The sequence below is a fragment of the Bombina bombina genome, chromosome 6 (assembly GCF_027579735.1).
Source record: "Bombina bombina isolate aBomBom1 chromosome 6, aBomBom1.pri, whole genome shotgun sequence".
NCBI lineage: Eukaryota > Metazoa > Chordata > Amphibia > Anura > Bombinatoridae > Bombina > Bombina bombina.
The window spans coordinates 37,710,010-37,727,549 of NC_069504.1; the positions used below are offsets into that span (position 1 = coordinate 37,710,010).

Sequence of the window (17,540 nt, forward strand, 5' to 3'; positions counted from 1 at the left end):
ACTCCCACTAGGCCACCAATGATCCCCAGCCTGTACAGGGAGTGCAGAATTATTAGGCAAGTTGTATTTTTGAGGATTAATTTTATTATTGAACAACAACCATGTTCTCAATGAACCCAAAAAACTCATTAATATCAAAGCTGAATAGTTTTGGGAGTAGTTTTTAGTTTGTTTTTAGTTATAGCTATTTTAGGGGGATATCTGTGTGTGCAGGTGACTATTACTGTGCATAATTATTAGGCAACTTAACAAAAAACAAATATATACCCATTTCAATTATTTATTTTTACTAGTGAAACCAATATAACATCTCAACATTCACAAATACACATTTCTGACATTCAAAAACAAAACAAAAACAAATCAGTGACCAATATAGCCACCTTTCTTTGCAAGGACACTCAAAAGCCTGCCATCCATGGATTCTGTCAGTGTTTTGATCTGTTCACCATCAACATTGCGTGCAGCAGCAACCACAGCCTCCCAGACACTGTTCAGAGAGGTGTACTGTTTTCCCTCCTTGTAAATCTCACATTTGATGATGGACCACAGGTTCTCAATGGGGTTCAGATCAGGTGAACAAGGAGGCCATGTCATTAGATTTTCTTCTTTTATACCCTTTCTTGCCAGCCACGCTGTGGAGTACTTGGACGCATGTGATGGAGCATTGTCCTGCATGAAAATCATGTTTTTCTTGAAGGATGCAGACTTCTTCCTGTACCACTGCTTGAAGAAGGTGTCTTCCAGAAACTGGCAGTAGGACTGGGAGTTGAGCTTGACTCCATCCTCAACCCGAAAAGGCCCCACAAGCTCATCTTTGATGATACCAGCCCAAACCAGTACTCCACCTCCACCTTGCTGGCGTCTGAGTCGGACTGGAGCTCTCTGCCCTTTACCAATCCAGCCACGGGCCCATCCATCTGGCCCATCAAGACTCACTCTCATTTAATCAGTCCATAAAACCTTAGAAAAATCAGTCTTGAGATATTTCTTGGCCCAGTCTTGACGTTTCAGCTTGTGTGTCTTGTTCAGTGGTGGTCGTCTTTCAGCCTTTCTTACCTTGGCCATGTCTCTTAGTATTGCACACCTTGTGCTTTTGGGCACTCCAGTGATGTTGCAGCTCTGAAATATGGCCAAACTGGTGGCAAGTGGCATCTTGGCAGCTGCACGCTTGACTTTTCTCAGTTCATGGGCAGTTATTTTGCGCCTTGGTTTTTCCACACGCTTCTTGCGACCCTGTTGACTATTTTGAATGAAACGCTTGATTGTTCGATGATCACGCTTCAGAAGCTTTGCAATTTTAAGAGTGCTGCATCCCTCTGCAAGATATCTCACTATTTTTGACTTTTCTGAGCCTGTCAAGTCCTTCTTTTGACCTATTTTGCCAAAGGAAAGGAAGTTGCCTAATAATTATGCACACCTGATATAGGGTGTTGATGTCATTAGACCACACCCCTTCTCATTACAGAGATGCACATCACCTAATATGCTTAATTGGTAGTAGGCTTTCGAGCCTATACAGCTTGGAGTAAGACAACATGCATAAAGAGGATGATGTGGTCAAAATACTCATTTGCCTAATAATTCTGCACACAGTGTAGTGCTGGGGATCGCTAAAAACAGCGTTTGATCAGAGATTCCCCCTGCATGATTAAAAGGGCTCGTCATGCTCACACAGGCCACTATGTGCATGACTAAAGGGGCTCGTCATGCGCACACAGGCCACTATGCATGACTAAAAGGGCTTGTAATGCGCACACTGGCCACAATGTGCATGACTAAAGGGGCTCGTTATGCGCGCACACAGGTTACTATGCATGACTAAAAGGGCTCGTTATGCGCACACAGGTTACTATGCATGACTAAAAGGGCTCGTCATGCGCACACAGGTTACTATGCATGACTAAAGGGGCTCGTCATGCGCACACAGGCCACTATGCATGACTAAAAGGGCTCGTCATGCGCACACTGGCCACTATGCATGACTAAAAGGGCTCGTCATGCGCACACTGGCCACTATGCATGACTAAAAGGGCTCGTCATGCGCACATTGGCCACTATGCGCATGACTAAAAGGGCTCGTCATGCACACACAGGCCACTATGCGCATGACTAAAAGGGCTCGTCATGCGCACACAGGCCACTATGCGCATGACTAAAAGGGCTCGTCATGCGCACACAGGTTCCAGTTATTATATAAACGATCACAGTCTCCCCCAGGTGTTCTTCCTTTCTCTTATTATTTTGTGTTCTTTTAATAAAATATATTTCTTCTACAAGATACGAGTCCACGGATTTCATCCTTGTGGGATATTAACCTCCTGCTAACAGGAAGTGGCAAAGAGAACCACAGCAGAGCTTCCCTCCACCCCAAGTCATTCTATTTGCCTGTGTTAGTAATAGGAAGAGGTAAAGTGAGGTGTTAGTTTTAGATTCTTCAATCAAGAAGTTTTTTATTTTAAATGGTACCGGTGAGTACTATTTTCTCAGGGAGATTTGGAGATGAAGATTTCTGCCCTGAGGTTGATGATCTTAGCAGTTGTAACTAAGATCCACGTTGGTTCCCACAGAGTTCTGAAGGTAGTGCAAGATAAATCTTCAGTGTGGAGAATGGTTTCATGCTACAAGCAGCATTGAGGTATGTTCAGTCTTTTACTTCTGAGGAGACTTGGTATATCAGAATTGGCTGGCAATTTTCCTTTCAAGGGAAGGGGTAAGCAGTAGACCTGTACATAAAGGGTGTTACTGAAAATCCTATGTTTATATTTGTATTTGACATAGTACTGGGCTGGAAACAATAGGATACTGGGAGAGGCAGCTTGACGTTTATTTGATCACATAACAAATAATCAGTATGGCTGCAGTGTTACAGTAAGGTTTTTAGGGGACCACATGGCTTACTTTGCAAACCGCTTCCCATGCGGTTATACAGACTATGATCCACGTCCATGATAGGCGGGGCCTATTTTCGCGTGCTCAGGAAATATGTTACCTCAGACAGATTCGGACATCATGTCCTTTAAATTTAAGCTTGAACACCTCCGCCTGTTACTTCAGGAGGTTTTAGCGACTCTGGATGATTGTGACCCTATTGTGATACCACCAGAGAAATTGTGTAAAATGGACAAATATCTAGAGGTGCCTACTTACACTGATGTAAGAATTTCGGAAATTATTAAAAAGGAATGGTACAGACCGGTATACCGTTTTCTCCTCCTCCTACTTTCAAGAAAATGTTTCCCATATCAGACACCATTCGGGACTCCTGGCAGTCAGTCCCTAAGGTGTGGAGGGAGCTATATCTACCCTGGCTAAGCGTACAACTATACCTATTGAGGACAGGTGTGCTTTCAAAGACCCCATGAATAAGAAGTTAGAGGGTCTTCTAAAGAAATTATTTATTCATCAGGGTTTTCTACAGCTTGCGTTGTTCCAGTGACTACTGCAGCAGCTTTTTGGTTTGATGCTCTAGAAGAGTCTCTGAAGGATGAGACCCCTTTAGAGGACATTTTGGATAGAATTAAGGCTCTCAAGCTAGCTAATTCTTTTATTACAGATGCCACCTTTCAAATTGCTAAATTGGCGGCGAAAAATGCAGGATTTGCCATTTTAGAGCGTTATGGCTAAAATCGTGGTCTGCTGATGTCATCAAAATCTAAGCTTTTAGCTATTCCTTTCAAGGGTAGGACCCTTTTCGGGCCTGAGTTGAAAGAAATCATTTCTGACATTACTGGAGGTAAAGGTCATGCCTTGCCTCAGGTTAAGTCTGCTAAGATGAGAGGTAGACAAAATAATTTTCGTTCCTTTCGAAATTTTAAAGGAGTACCCTCTGTTTCCTCTTCCTCCACAAAGCAGGAAGGGAATTTTGCTCAATCCAAATCCGTCTGGAGACCCAACCAGGCCTGGAACAAAGGTAAACAACCCAAGAAGCCCGCTGCTGCTACAAAGACAGCATGAAGGGGCGGCCCCTGATCCGGGACCGGATCTAGTAGGGGGCAGACTTTCTTTCTTTGCCCAGGCTTGGGTAAGAGATGTTCAGGACCCCTGGGCATTGGAAATCGTGACCCACGGGTATCAACTGGAATGCAAGGATTTTCTCTCGAGGGAGATTTCATCTTTCACAATTGTCTGTAGACCAGATAAAAAGAGAGGCATTCTTACGCTGTGTAAAAGACCTCTCTACCATGGGAGTAATTTGTCCCATTCCAAAACTGGGACAGGGGTTTTACTCAAATCTTTTCGTGGTTCCCAAAAAAGAGGGAACTTTCAGACCCATTTTAGATCTCAAGTGTCTAAACAAGTTTCTCAGATTTCCATCATTCAAGATGTAGACTATACGAACAATCTTACCAATGATCCAGGAGGGTCAATATGACTACCGTGGACTTGAAGGATGCATACCTTCATATCCCTATTCACAAGGATCATCATCAGTTCCTAAGGTTTGCCTTCCTGGACAAACATTTTCAGTTCGTGGCTCTTCCCTTCGGGTTGGTCACAGCACCCAGGATCTTCACAAAGGTTCTAGGGTCCCTTCTGTCGGTTCTCAGACCGCGGGGCATAGCAGTGGCGCCTTATCTGGACGATATTTTAATTCAGGCGTCGACTTATTATCTGACGAAATCTCATACAGACAGTGTTGTCCTTTCTGAGAACGGTTGGAAGGTGAACCTAGAAAAGAGTTCACTAGTTACACAGACAAGGGTTCCCTTCTTGGGAACTCTGAGACTCTGTAGACATGAAGATATTTCTGACGGAGATCAGAAAATCAAAGATTCTAAATACTTGCCGAGCCCTTCAGTCCATTCCTCGGCTATCAGTGGCTCAGTGTAATTGGGTTAATGGTAGCGGCAATGGACATCATTCAGTTTGCTCATTTTCATCTCAGGCCACTGCAACTGTGCATGCTCAGACAGTGGAATGGGGACTATGCAAATGTCTCTCCTCAGATAAATCTGCATCCAGAGACTCTCTTCTTTGGTGGTTGTCACCGGATCATCTGTCCCAGGGGACGTGTTTCCGCAGACCCTCGTGGGTTATAGTGACAATGGACGCCAGCCTTCTGGGTTGGGGTACAGTCTGGAATTCCCTGAAGGCTCAGGGTGTATGGATTCAGGTGGAGTCTCTACTTCCAATCAATATTCTGGAATTGAGAGCGATATTCAATGCGCTTCAGGTGTGGCCTCGGCTTCGGCCGAATTCATCTTATTCCAGTCGAACAATATCACGACTGTAGCTTATATCAATCATCAAGGGGGAACAAGGAGTTCCTTAGCGATGATAGAAGTATCCAAGATAATTAGATGGGCGGAGGCCCACTCTTGTTATCTGTCGGCAATCTACATCCCAGGAGTAGAGAACTGGGAGGCGGATTTTTTAAGTGGACAGACTTTTCTTCCGGGGGAGTGGTAACTGGGAGGTGTTTGCCGCTCTGATTCTCCGATGGGGCAGACCGGAATTGGATCTGATGGCATCTCAACAGAATGCCAAGCTTCCAAGATACGGATCCATGTCGAGGGATCCCCAGGCCGAACTGATAGATGCCTTGGTCGTTCAGCCTAGCTTATGCGTTTCCACCGTTTCCTCTCCTTCCACGCGTGATTGCTCGGATCAAACAGGAGAGAGCTTCGGTAATCCTGATCGCGCCTGCGTGGCCACGCAGGACTTGGTATGCGGATCTAGTGGATATGTCCTCTCTGCCACCATGAAAACTTCCTCTAAGACAGGACTTTCTTATTCAAGGACCTTTCCAACATCCAAATCTAAATTCTCTGCAGCTGACTGCTTGGAGATTGAACGCTTGATCTTATCTAAGCGGGGATTCTCAGATTCGGTCATTGATACTTTGATACAGGCACGTAAGCCTGTCACTAGAAAGATCTATCATAAGATATGGTGTAAATATCTTTTTTTGGTGTGAATCCAAGGGTTACTCATGGAGTTAAGTTAGGATTCCCAGGATTCTGTCCTTTCTTCAAGAAGGATTGGAGAAAGGGTTATCAGCAAGTTCCTTAAATGGACAGATTTCTGCCTTGTTGTTTTTGCTTCACAAACGTTTGGCAGATGTTCCAGATGTTCAGTCTTTTTGTCAGGCTCTAACCAGAATCAAGCCTGTATTTAGACCAATTACTCCTCCTTGGAGTTTGAATTTAGTTCTTCGAGTTCTTCAAGGGGTTCTGTTTGAACCTATGCATTCCATAGATATTAAGTTATCTTGGAAAGTTTTATTTTTTGTTGCTATTTCTTCTGCTCGTAAAGTTTCTGAGCTTTCAGCGTTACAATGTGATTCGCCTTATCTTTCATTCTGATAAGTTGGTTTTGCATACCAAACCTGGATTCCTTTCTAAGGTTGTTTCAAATATGAATATTAATCAGGAAATTGTGGTTCCTTCATTGTGTCCTAATCCTTCTTCTAAGAATGAGTGTCTGTTACATAACTTGGATGTGGTCCGTGCCTTGAAGTTTTACTTGCAGGCGACTAAGGATTTCCGTCAATCATCTTCATTATTCATTGTTCTGGAAAACGTAGGGGTCAGAAAGCTACGGCTACGTCTTTCTTTTTGGCTGAGGAGTATCATCCGCCTGGCATATGAGACTGCTGGACAGCAGTCTCCTGAAAGAATTACGGCTCATTCTACTAGGGCTGTGGCTTCCACATGGGCCTTTAAAAACGATGCTTCTGTTGAACAGATTTGCAAGGCTGCGACTTGGTCGTCTCTTCATACTTTTTCGACATTTTACAAATTTGATACTTTTGCTTCTTCTGAGGCTGTTTTTGGGAGAGAGGTTCTTCAAGCAGTGGTGCCTTCCGTTTAGGTCTCTGTCTTGTCCCTCCCATTTCATCCGTGTACTGTAGCTTTGGTATTGTATCCCACAAGTAAGGATGAAATCCGTGGATTCGTCGTATTTTGTAGAAGAAAAGGAAATTTATGCTTACCTGATAAATTGATTTCTTCTACGATACGACAAGTCCACGGCCCTCCCTGTCATTTTTCAGACAGGTTATATTTTATTTTTTTCAACTTCAGTCACCTCTGCACCTTTAGCTTTTCCTTTCTCTTCCTAAACCTTCGGTTAATGACTGGGGGTGGAGGGAAGGGAGGAGCTATATATACAGCTCTGCTGTGGTGCTCTTTGCCACTTCCTGTTAGGTTAATATCCCACAAGTAAGGATGAAATCCGTGGACTCGTTGTATCGTAGAAGAAATCAATTTATCAGGTAAGCATAAATTTCCTTTTTTTGCATTATTTTTTAGTTTAGTGAATGTTTTTTAAATGTAATAAGTGATTACAAAAGAGAAAAAGTGATAGTTGTGCGATATTAACATAAAAGTGAAAAAATGAGAATAAACAATAAAAGGATACAAACCCCATATAGGATACAATGTTTACATAACTTAGCTACAATTTAGCTAGTTTCATTCTATTTAAATTCTCTAATTGCAATAGTAAAGAAGGGAAAAAGTGGGGCATTATGAGGATAAGGGTATATGAGGTCTTACCCGACGAGGTTGCTTCACTCCCTACCAACACTCGAGAGGTACTGCTCCAATAAAATTCTACATTTAAAAAGTCCAATTTGACTGTTTTAATACAGTTTTTCAAATTAAAGTGTTACTAAATGTGCCATTCAGTGATGGATAGGCATCTTTGTTTCTAATTTAAAGGGATAAGGCTTTTAGTACAATTTATCATAATTTTAATTAAGGCAAGTCTGTATACAGCAAACAGTCCACTGTGTACCAAAAAAAAATCACTTATTTGTCTGGTTCTGGACTTGAAACCACTAAGCAGTTTATAAAGGTTCCCCCATTAATTAGTAACCCTACATTTTGTTATTCTTGCTCTGGAAATAGGTGACATAACTATATTATATCTAAAGGATAATATATATCCTGTTTATACCACATTTCTGGTTCCTAGTGGAGCTTTTGTTACCAGCTTGTTGCCCTTCTCTTTGGGCTGGCTACAGTTCCAAATAATTTTACTATGGTCTTTGCTGTTCCTTTTGTAAAGAACTTGGCTTGAGTGTTAGTGCACCTGACCAATTGGCTGCTTTTCCAGGTTTCTAACTAAAGGTCAGTTTATTTACCAAATGCTTAAGGTGCACACTGTATTGCTTAAGTCTATTTTTCTGATGGGATTGAATCTCGCCTTTTGTAGGCCCCACAAGAAAGCTACATCTTGGCTTTGTCACAGTGTTTGGTCTATCCTGTTTAGTTTTGTACATCTAAGCTTCTCTGTTAAAGTCACATCTAAGGGACTATCTACTGATGCTTTGAAAGGTCTTTTTCAGGGTCTGGAAAGCCTCCGTTTTATGACTCTCCTTCCTTGTGATGTGGTTCTTCATGTTTTTATGACCTTTGAACCTCCTTTGACTTTATATTATTACTTTAGAAGACATTGATGTTGGTAACTGTTACTATAGCCAGCCAGCTAAGTGTGTTGCTGTTTTTCCCTATGATATTGTTTTTCCTTTCTCACTTCTGAATTAAGTTAACAGTCTGAAGACTAAGTCTGAGCAGTGGGGTGCCTTTGTTTTTTCTTAATCCTCTGAGAAACGTGTAGGGGGTGTCTTCATAGGCTTTATGGGGTGGAAGCTACAACTGATATTGGAAACACTGATCATCTACTGTATATGGGCTTAAATAATTCGTTTTTGCTAGATTTATTCATTCCATCACCCTTACAGTAGGTAAACCAGAAAGGAATCCACTTTAATACTTCAGTGGCATAGCTCTGCAAGACATCTGCCTGATCTTCCTTGTATATAGTCACTAGATGTATCATTTCTCAGCAGAAGACCTAGCTATCTTTCCACCCCATTTATTAATCACTGCTAGTACCTGAATGTGTCACAAGAGTGCAGAAGAAAGCAAAGTTTATGTTGACTAATAAATTATTTTCTTCACACTTTAGTGACAGGACAGCATCTAGTGTTAAAGTTCCTTCTTTCTGAGGTTTATATGTGTCGAAGTGCTCTGACTTCTGAGAATTTTCTACCCACTATAAGAAGACAAAAAAGTGTGCCCAACAAAAAGTTAATGTCTCTACTTTGAGTGTAAAATTAATTAATATTGAGGTATAAATCTTTCTTTTAGGTTGTGCTAACATTTTTATCCCTCCTTTTTTTTTCCCTTCTAATTTTGCTCAGGCTCAGCTACGTGCATTCATACCAGAAATGCTGAAGTACTCCACTGGAAGAGGTAAACCTGGTTGGGGGAAGGAAAGCTGTAAACCTATCTGGTGGCCAGATGACATTCCTTGGGCCAATGTTCGGAGTGATGTCCGTACAGAGGAACAGAAACAGAGGGCAAGTAATCTTTTGTGTAAACTTGTTGCTAGCATAATGTTTAGTACTATTCCTTTTTTAACTACACCTCATGTTGATCTATCTATTTCTACTGTCATATCTATGACTCAGACTAGTTGAGTCCACCAGCTAAATACACTTGCTGCTTTCTACAAAAGTCAAAAAGGTGGTCAATGCGATCACAATGTGATTTTGTTGTGGTGGATTTGTATGTGTCAGGCCACTGTGGCACACTAATACAAACACAAAGATGCCAATGTTTGTGTGTTTAACATCTGGAAAGGGAGCAGTTAGAACATAACAATTATTCCATGTTGAAGAACCCAAAACAAGATGGGGATATTACAATACTACATTTCTCCAACATAGGTGTGTCCGGTCCACGGCGTCATCCTTACTTGTGGGATATTCTCTTCCCCAACAGGAAATGGCAAAGAGCCCAGCAAAGCTGGTCACATGATCCCTCCTAGGCTCCGCCTACCCCAGTCATTCTCTTTGCCGTTGTACAGGCAACATCTCCACGGAGATGGCTTAGAGTTTTTTAGTGTTTAACTGTAGTTTTTATTATTCAATCAAGAGTTTGTTATTTTAAAATAGTGCTGGTATGTACTATTTACTCTGAAACAGAAAAGAGATGAAGATTTCTGTTTGTATGAGGAAAATGATTTTAGCAACCGTTACTAAAATCCATGGCTGTTCCACACAGGACTGTTGAGAGGAATTAACTTCAGTTGGGGGAACAGTGAGCAGTCTTTTGCTGCTTGAGGTATGACACATTCTAACAAGACGATGTAATGCTGGAAGCTGTCATTTTCCCTATGGGATCCGGTAAGCCATTTTTATTCAGACAGTAAATAAGGGCTTCACAAGGGCTTATTAAGACTGTAGACATTTTCTGGGCTAAATCGATCATATTTACACATATTTAGCCTTGAGGAATCATTTAATCTGGGTATTTTTTGTAAAATAATATCGGCAGGCACTGTTTTAGACACCTTATTCTATAGGGGCTTTCCCTAATCATAGTCAGAGCCTCATTTTCGCGCCGGTATGGCGCACTTGTTTTTGAGAACAGCATGACATGCAGCTGCATGTGTGTGGAGCTCTGATACATAGAAAAGTCTTTCTGAAGGCATCATTTGGTATCGTATTCCCCTTTGGGCTTGGTTGGGTCTCAGCAAAGCAGATTCCAGGGACTGTAAAGGGGTTAAATATAAAAACGGCTCCGGTTCCGTTATTTTAAGGGTTAAAGCTTCCAAATTTGGTGTGCAATACTTTTAAGGCTTTAAGACACTGTGGTGAAATTTTGGTGAATTTTGAACAATTCCTTCATACTTTTTCGCAATTGCAGTAATAAAGTGTGTTCAGTTTAAAATTTAAAGTGACAGTAACGGTTTTATTTTAAAACGTTTTTTGTGCTTTGTTATCAAGTTTATGCCTGTTTAACATGTCTGAACTACCAGATAGATTGTGTTCTGACTGTGGGGAAGCCAAGGTTCCTTCTCATTTAAATAGATGTGATTTATGTCATAAAAAATTTAGTAAAAATGATGCCCAAGATGATTCCTCAAGTGAGGGGAGTAAGCATGGTACTGCATCATCCCCTCCTTCGTCTACACCAGTCTTGCCCATACAGGAGGCCCCTAGTACATCTAGCGCGCCAATACTCCTTACTATGCAACAATTAACGGCTGTAATGGATAATTCTATCAAAAACATTTTAGCCAATATGCCCACTTATCAGCGAAAGCGCGACTGCTCTGTTTTAGAAAATACTGAAGAGCATGAGGACGCTGATGATATTGTTTCTGAAGGGCCCCTACACCAGTCTGAGGGGGCCAGGGAGGTTTTGTCTGAGGGAGAAATTTCAGATTCAGGAAAAATTTCTCAACAAGCTGAACCTGATATGATTACTTTTAAATTTAAGTTGGAACATCTCCGCGCTCTGCTTAAGGAGGTGTTATCCAATTTGGATGATTGTGATTATCTGGTCATTCCAGAAACACTATGTAAAATGGACAAGTTCCTAGAGGCCCCGGGGCCCCCCGAAGCTTTTCCTATACCCAAGCGGGTGGCGTACATTGTTAATAAAGAATGGGACAGGCCCGGTATACCTTTCGTACCTCCCCCCATATTTAAAAAATTGTTTCCTATAGTCGACCCCAGAAAGGACTTATGGCAGACAGTCCCCAAGGTCGAGGGGGCGGTTTCTACTCTAAACAAGCGCACCACTATACCCATAGAAGATAGTTGTGCTTTCCAAGATCCTATGGATAAAAAATTAGAAGGTTTGCTAAAAAAGATGTTTGTTCAGCAAGGTTACCTTCTACAACCAATTGCATGCATTGTCCCTGTCACTACAGCCGCGTGTTTCTGGTTCGATGAGCTAGAAAAGGCGATTATTAGTAATTCTTCTTCTTATGAGGAGATTATGGACAGAATTCGTGCTCTTAAATTGGCTAATTCTTTCACCCTAGACGCCACCTTGCAATTGGCTAGGTTAGCGGCGAAAAATTCTGGGTTTGCTATTGTGGCGCGCAGAGCGCTTTGGTTAAAATCTTGGTCAGCGGATGCGTCTTCCAAGAACAAATTGCTCGACATTCCTTTCAAGGGGAAAACACTGTTTGGCCCTGACTTGAAAGAGATTATCTCTGATATCACTGGGGGCAAGGGCCACGCCCTTCCTCAGGATAGGTCTTTCAAGGCCAAAAATAAACCTAATTTTCGTCCCTTTCGCAGAAACGGACCAGCCCCAAGTGCTACGTCCTCTAAGCAGGAGGGTAATACTTCTCAAGCCAATCCAGCCTGGAGACCAATGCAAGGCTGGAACAAAGGAAAGCAGGCCAAGAACCCTGCCACTGCTCCCAAGACAGCATGAGATGCGGGCCCCCGATCCGGGACCGGATTTGGTGGGGGGCAGACTCTCTCTCTTCACTCAGGCTTGGGCAAGAGATGTTCTGGATCCTTGGGCGCTAGAAATAGTCTCCCAAGGTTATCTTCTGGAAGTGATTCATCCTGTTCCATTAAAAGAACGAGGGATGGGGTTCTACTCCAATCTGTTCGTAGTTCCCAAAAAAGAGGGAACGTTCAGACCAATCTTAGATCTCAAGATCCTAAACAAGTTTCTCAAGGTTCCATCGTCCAAAATGGAAACCATTCGAACAATCCTTCCATCCAGGAAGGTCAATTCTTGACCACGGTGGATTTAAAGGATGCGTATCTACATATTCCTGTCCACAAGGAACATCATCGGTTCCTAAGGTTCGCATTCCTGGACAAGCATTACCAGTTCGTGGCGCTTCCTTTCGGATTAGCCACTGCTCCAAGGATTTTCACAAAGGTACTAGGGTCCCTTATGGCGGTGCTAAGACCAAGGGGCATTGCTGTAGTACCTTACTTGGACGACATTCTGATTCAAGCGTCGTCCCTTCCTCAAGCAAAGGCTCACACGGACATAGTCCTGGCCTTTCTCAGATCTCACGAATGGAAAGTGAACGTGGAAAAGAGTTCTCTATCTCCGTCGACAAGAGTTCCCTTCTTGGGAACAATAATAGACTCCTTAGAAATGAGGATTTTTCTGACAGAGACCAGAAAAACAAAACTTCTAAACTCTTGTCGGATACTTCATTCCGTTCCTCTTCCTTCCATAGCGCAGTGCATGGAAGTGATAGGTTTGATGGTAGCGGCAATGGACATAGTTCCTTTTGCGCGCATTCATCTGAGACCATTACAACTGTGTATGCTCAGTCAGTGGAATGGGGACTATACAGACTTGTCTCCGAAGATACAAGTAAATCAGAGGACCAGAGACTCACTCCGTTGGTGGCTGTCCATGGACAACCTGTCACAAGGGGTGACCTCCCGCAGACCAGAGTGGGTCATTGTCACGACCGACGCCAGTCTGATGGGCTGGGGCGCGGTCTGGGGATCCCTGAAAGCTCAGGGTCTTTGGTCTCGGGAAGAATCTCTTCTACCGATAAATATTCTGGAACTGAGAGCGATATTCAATGCTCTCAAGGCTTGGTCTCAGCTAGCGAGGGCCAAGTTCATACGGTTTCAATCAGACAACATGACGACTGTTGCGTACATCAACCATCAGGGGGGAACAAGGAGTTCCCTGGCGATGGAAGAAGTGACCAAAATCATTCAATGGGCGGAGACTCGCTCCTGCCACCTGTCTGCAATCCACATCCCAGGAGTGGAAAATTGGGAAGCGGATTTTCTGAGTCGTCAGACATTGCATCCGGGGGAGTGGGAACTCCATCCGGAAATCTTTGCCCAAATCACTCAACTGTGGGGCATTCCAGACATGGATCTGATGGCCTCTCGTCAGAACTTCAAGGTTCCTTGCTACGGGTCCAGATCCAGGGATCCCAAGGCGACTCTAGTAGATGCACTAGTAGCACCTTGGACCTTCAAACTAGCTTATGTATTCCCGCCGTTCCCTCTCATCCCCAGGCTGGTAGCCAGGATCAATCAGGAGAGGGCGTCGGTGATCTTGATAGCTCCTGCGTGGCCACGCAGGATTTGGTATGCAGATCTGGTGAATATGTCATCGGCTCCACCATGGAAGCTACCTTTGAGACGAGACCTTCTTGTTCAAGGTCCGTTCGAACAACCGAATCTGGTCCCACTCCAGCTGACTGCTTGGAGATTGAACGCTTGATCTTCTCAAAGCGAGGGTTCTCAGATTCTGTTATTGATACTCTTGTTCAGGCCAGAAAGCCTGTAACTAGAAAAATTTACCACAAAATTTGGAAAAAATATATCTGTTGGTGTGAATCTAAAGGATTCCCTTGGGACAAGGTTAAGATTCCTAAGATTCTATCCTTCCTTCGAGAAGGATTGGAAAACGGATTATCTGCAAGTTCCTTGATGGGACAGATTTCTGCCTTGTCTGTGTTACTTCACAAAAAGCTGGCAGCTGTGCCAGATGTTCAAGCCTTTGTTCAGGCTCTGGTTAGAATCAAGCCTGTTTACAAACCTTTGACTCCTCCTTGGAGTCTCAACTTAGTTCTTTCAGTTCTTCAGGGGGTTCCGTTTGAACCCTTACATTCCGTTGATATTAAGTTATTATCTTGGAAAGTTTTGTTTTTGGTTGCAATTTCTTCTGCTAGAAGAGTTTCAGAATTATCTGCTCTGCAGTGTTCTCCTCCTTATCTGGTGTTCCATGCAGATAAGGTGGTTTTACGTACTAAACCTGGTTTTCTTCCAAAAGTTGTTTCTAACAAAAACATTAACCAGGAGATAGTCGTGCCTTCTCTGTGTCCGAAACCAGTTTCGAAGAAGGAACGTTTGTTGCACAATTTGGATGTTGTTCGCGCTCTAAAATTCTATTTAGATGCTACAAAGGATTTTAGACAAACATCTTCCTTGTTTGTTGTTTATTCTGGTAAAAGGAGAGGTCAAAAAGCAACTTCTACCTCTCTCTTTTTGGATTAAAAGCATCATCAGATTGGCTTACGAGACTGCCGGACGGCAGCCTCCTGAAAGGATCACAGCTCCTTCCACTAGGGCTGTGGCTTCCACATGGGCCTTCAAGAACGAGGCTTCTGTTGATCAGATATGTAGGGCAGCGACTTGGTCTTCACTGCACAATTACCAAATTTTACAAGTTTGATACTTTTGCTTCTTCTGAGGCTATTTTTGGGAGAAAGGTTTTGCAAGCCGTGGTGCCTTCCATTTAGGTGACCTGATTTGCTCCCTCCCTTCATCCGTGTCCTAAAGCTTTGGTATTGGTTCCCACAAGTAAGGATGACGCCGTGGACCGGACACACCTATGTTGGAGAAAACAGAATTTATGTTTACCTGATAAATTACTTTCTCCAACGGTGTGTCCGGCCCACGGCCCGCCCTGGTTTTTTAATCAGGTCTGATAATTTATTTTCTTTAACTACAGTCACCACGGTATCATATGGTTTCTCCTATGCAAATATTCCTCCTTAACGTCGGTCGAATGACTGGGGTAGGCGGAGCCTAGGAGGGATCATGTGACCAGCTTTGCTGGGCTCTTTGCCATTTCCTGTTGGGGAAGAGAATATCCCACAAGTAAGGATGACGCCGTGGACCGGACACACCGTTGGAGAAAGTAATTTATCAGGTAAACATAAATTCTGTTTTTTTCATTTTTTGTAGATGATATATTTGGTATTGGCATGTTATTAGTGCTGGTACAATATATACCTTTTTAAACAAACAGGTTTTAAATTGGTTGTATTGGAAGAAAAAAAAACCTACTACTGTATACTTGCATATAATATTTAGAAGAACTGTGAAGCTTCTGTTCAAGATTACACATTCTAAATCGTTTCTTTTAAAGATTTCCGGAAAAACTATCTTAACGTTAATCTCAGTCTGATCCTGTTACAATCAGCTGCTGCTTAGATTGAAACATTGGTCACTTATTTCAGAGTTAAATTTTATTTAGCTTAGCTTAGTTTAGTCTCCATCTGACTATCATCACTTTAGTCTTCATGGATTAACATATCTTCTGTGCAGGTCTCCTGGACTCAGGCATTGCGGACGATAGTAAAGAACTGTTACAAGCAGCACGGCCGGGAAGATTTGTTATATGCATTTGAAGATCAACAGACGCAGCATGTGACAACGGCACATGGTATTGCTCACCTTGTACCCTCACAGACCGTGGTACAGACTATCAGTAACCCAGATGGCACAGTGTCCCTTATTCAGGTGTGTTATGCTTTAGCAATATTCATATTGTAACACAGTTTCCTTTTATTCACACAGTAACATTGTCCTTCACAATAATCTATTTCTTCACACTTTGGGTAGAACAATATGAAGGGCAACTCTACTTTTTTTTTAATGTGTTCTTGTATGTTCCAGAGTACTTTCAAGGGCAGTTTTTCTTTCTCCCTCCCTTACTTAAATATGTTCTTGCTTGGCTATTCGCAGATGAACTCAATCATAACTATTAGCTTCTGGAATCTGTGTCTGCCTATTTCATTGCCAATAGATCACATACCCATCTATACTGATTGGTGTAAATGTATTGGTAAACAAAAAATGTTTTTTGTGTGCAAATTGATACACTAGTATGTCACAAAACTCTTTAGAGAAAATGATTTAATCAGAATAAACAACTTAAAGGGACATGAAACGCAACTTTATTTATTTTTTAAGACACAATGAGTCCATGGATAATCTTAATTACTAATGGGATATTCACCTCCTGGTCAGCAGGAGGCGGCAAAGAGCACCACAGCAAAGCTGTTAAATAGCTCCTCCCTTCCCTCCCACTCTAGTCATTCTCTTTGCCTACGTTAGTGATAGGAAGTGGTAAAGTGAGGTGTTAGAATTCTCCAATCAACAGTTTACTTTTAAAGTGGTACAGGATTGTGCTGCTTTGTCCTAGGGTGTAGCCATAGTCCATATCAGTCTCTTCAGTAGAGCATTGGTGGCTTTAGAGCAATGGAAACTTGTGGGACATAATTCTCACTGCGCCTCCCATGTTTCCTTGCTGCCCTATATTCTTCAGTCTGAGGCAAACATTTACTAAGCATTTTATTCTCCTCAGGTCGATGTGAGGGAGAGGACCTCTCAAGCCTGAGAGCTGCCTTGCTGCCAGGCAGAAGCTAAGGTAAGTGCTACTTTAATTTTCTGGGGCACATGAAAACACCAAGGAGACTCAGAAAAAAGTGAGCACACTCTGAACATAAGGGGCACTGAAAGAGATGGTGGCTCTTTATGTTAGGGACATTACAATCTTTCCTGGGGTGTAGAGTATTTTTGGCAGCGTTACTTGGCAGGCACTGGGGCTGGAGTAAGGCTGTTATGGCTCTGCTGGTTACACATTTTTTCTGTCTATGACGAACGGGTAGTTTCGGCATAGGTTAACGCCCACGATGGGCGGATCTTCCTGTTTGCGCGCCACTTTAGTTGCGCTTCAGTTCTGAGGGAGCAATATATAAGGAAGGATTTGTCCGGTCTGTTCTAGAGACGCATGGTGAAGCAGAGCATGCATTTCTAGTATAGGAGCGGTACTTCCTTTTCAGCAGCGCTAAACGGATCGCCTGGAGCTGATAAAAGGGGTAATTGTCTTATCTTCAGTCAGGTAGGAGCACCTCAGCGGAGTTGCAGAGGTGCAGAGGTGTACCATTTTTCTTAAACGTAGTTTAAGCTGAACGGTTAGCAGTAAAAAAAGGAACTGTTTTGAATTTAAAGCGACAGTAACGTTTTTTTCTATTTTATATAAATTTAATTT

At 42.6% G+C, this 17,540-nt stretch overlaps 1 protein-coding gene across 3 annotated transcripts in view; it reads left to right on the top strand.

The window, feature by feature from the left end:
• The window catches only part of NRF1 (nuclear respiratory factor 1), a 249,610-nt gene that overhangs the window by 96,005 nt on the left and 136,065 nt on the right, over positions 1 to 17,540 (top strand). For all 3 annotated transcript variants that reach the window (XM_053716373.1, XM_053716372.1, XM_053716374.1), the window contains exons 6-7: positions 9,155 to 9,313; positions 15,812 to 16,006. In XM_053716373.1, coding sequence (XP_053572348.1) covers positions 9,155 to 9,313; positions 15,812 to 16,006 — 354 coding nt within the window. The remainder of the gene's footprint in view (positions 1 to 9,154; positions 9,314 to 15,811; positions 16,007 to 17,540) is intronic.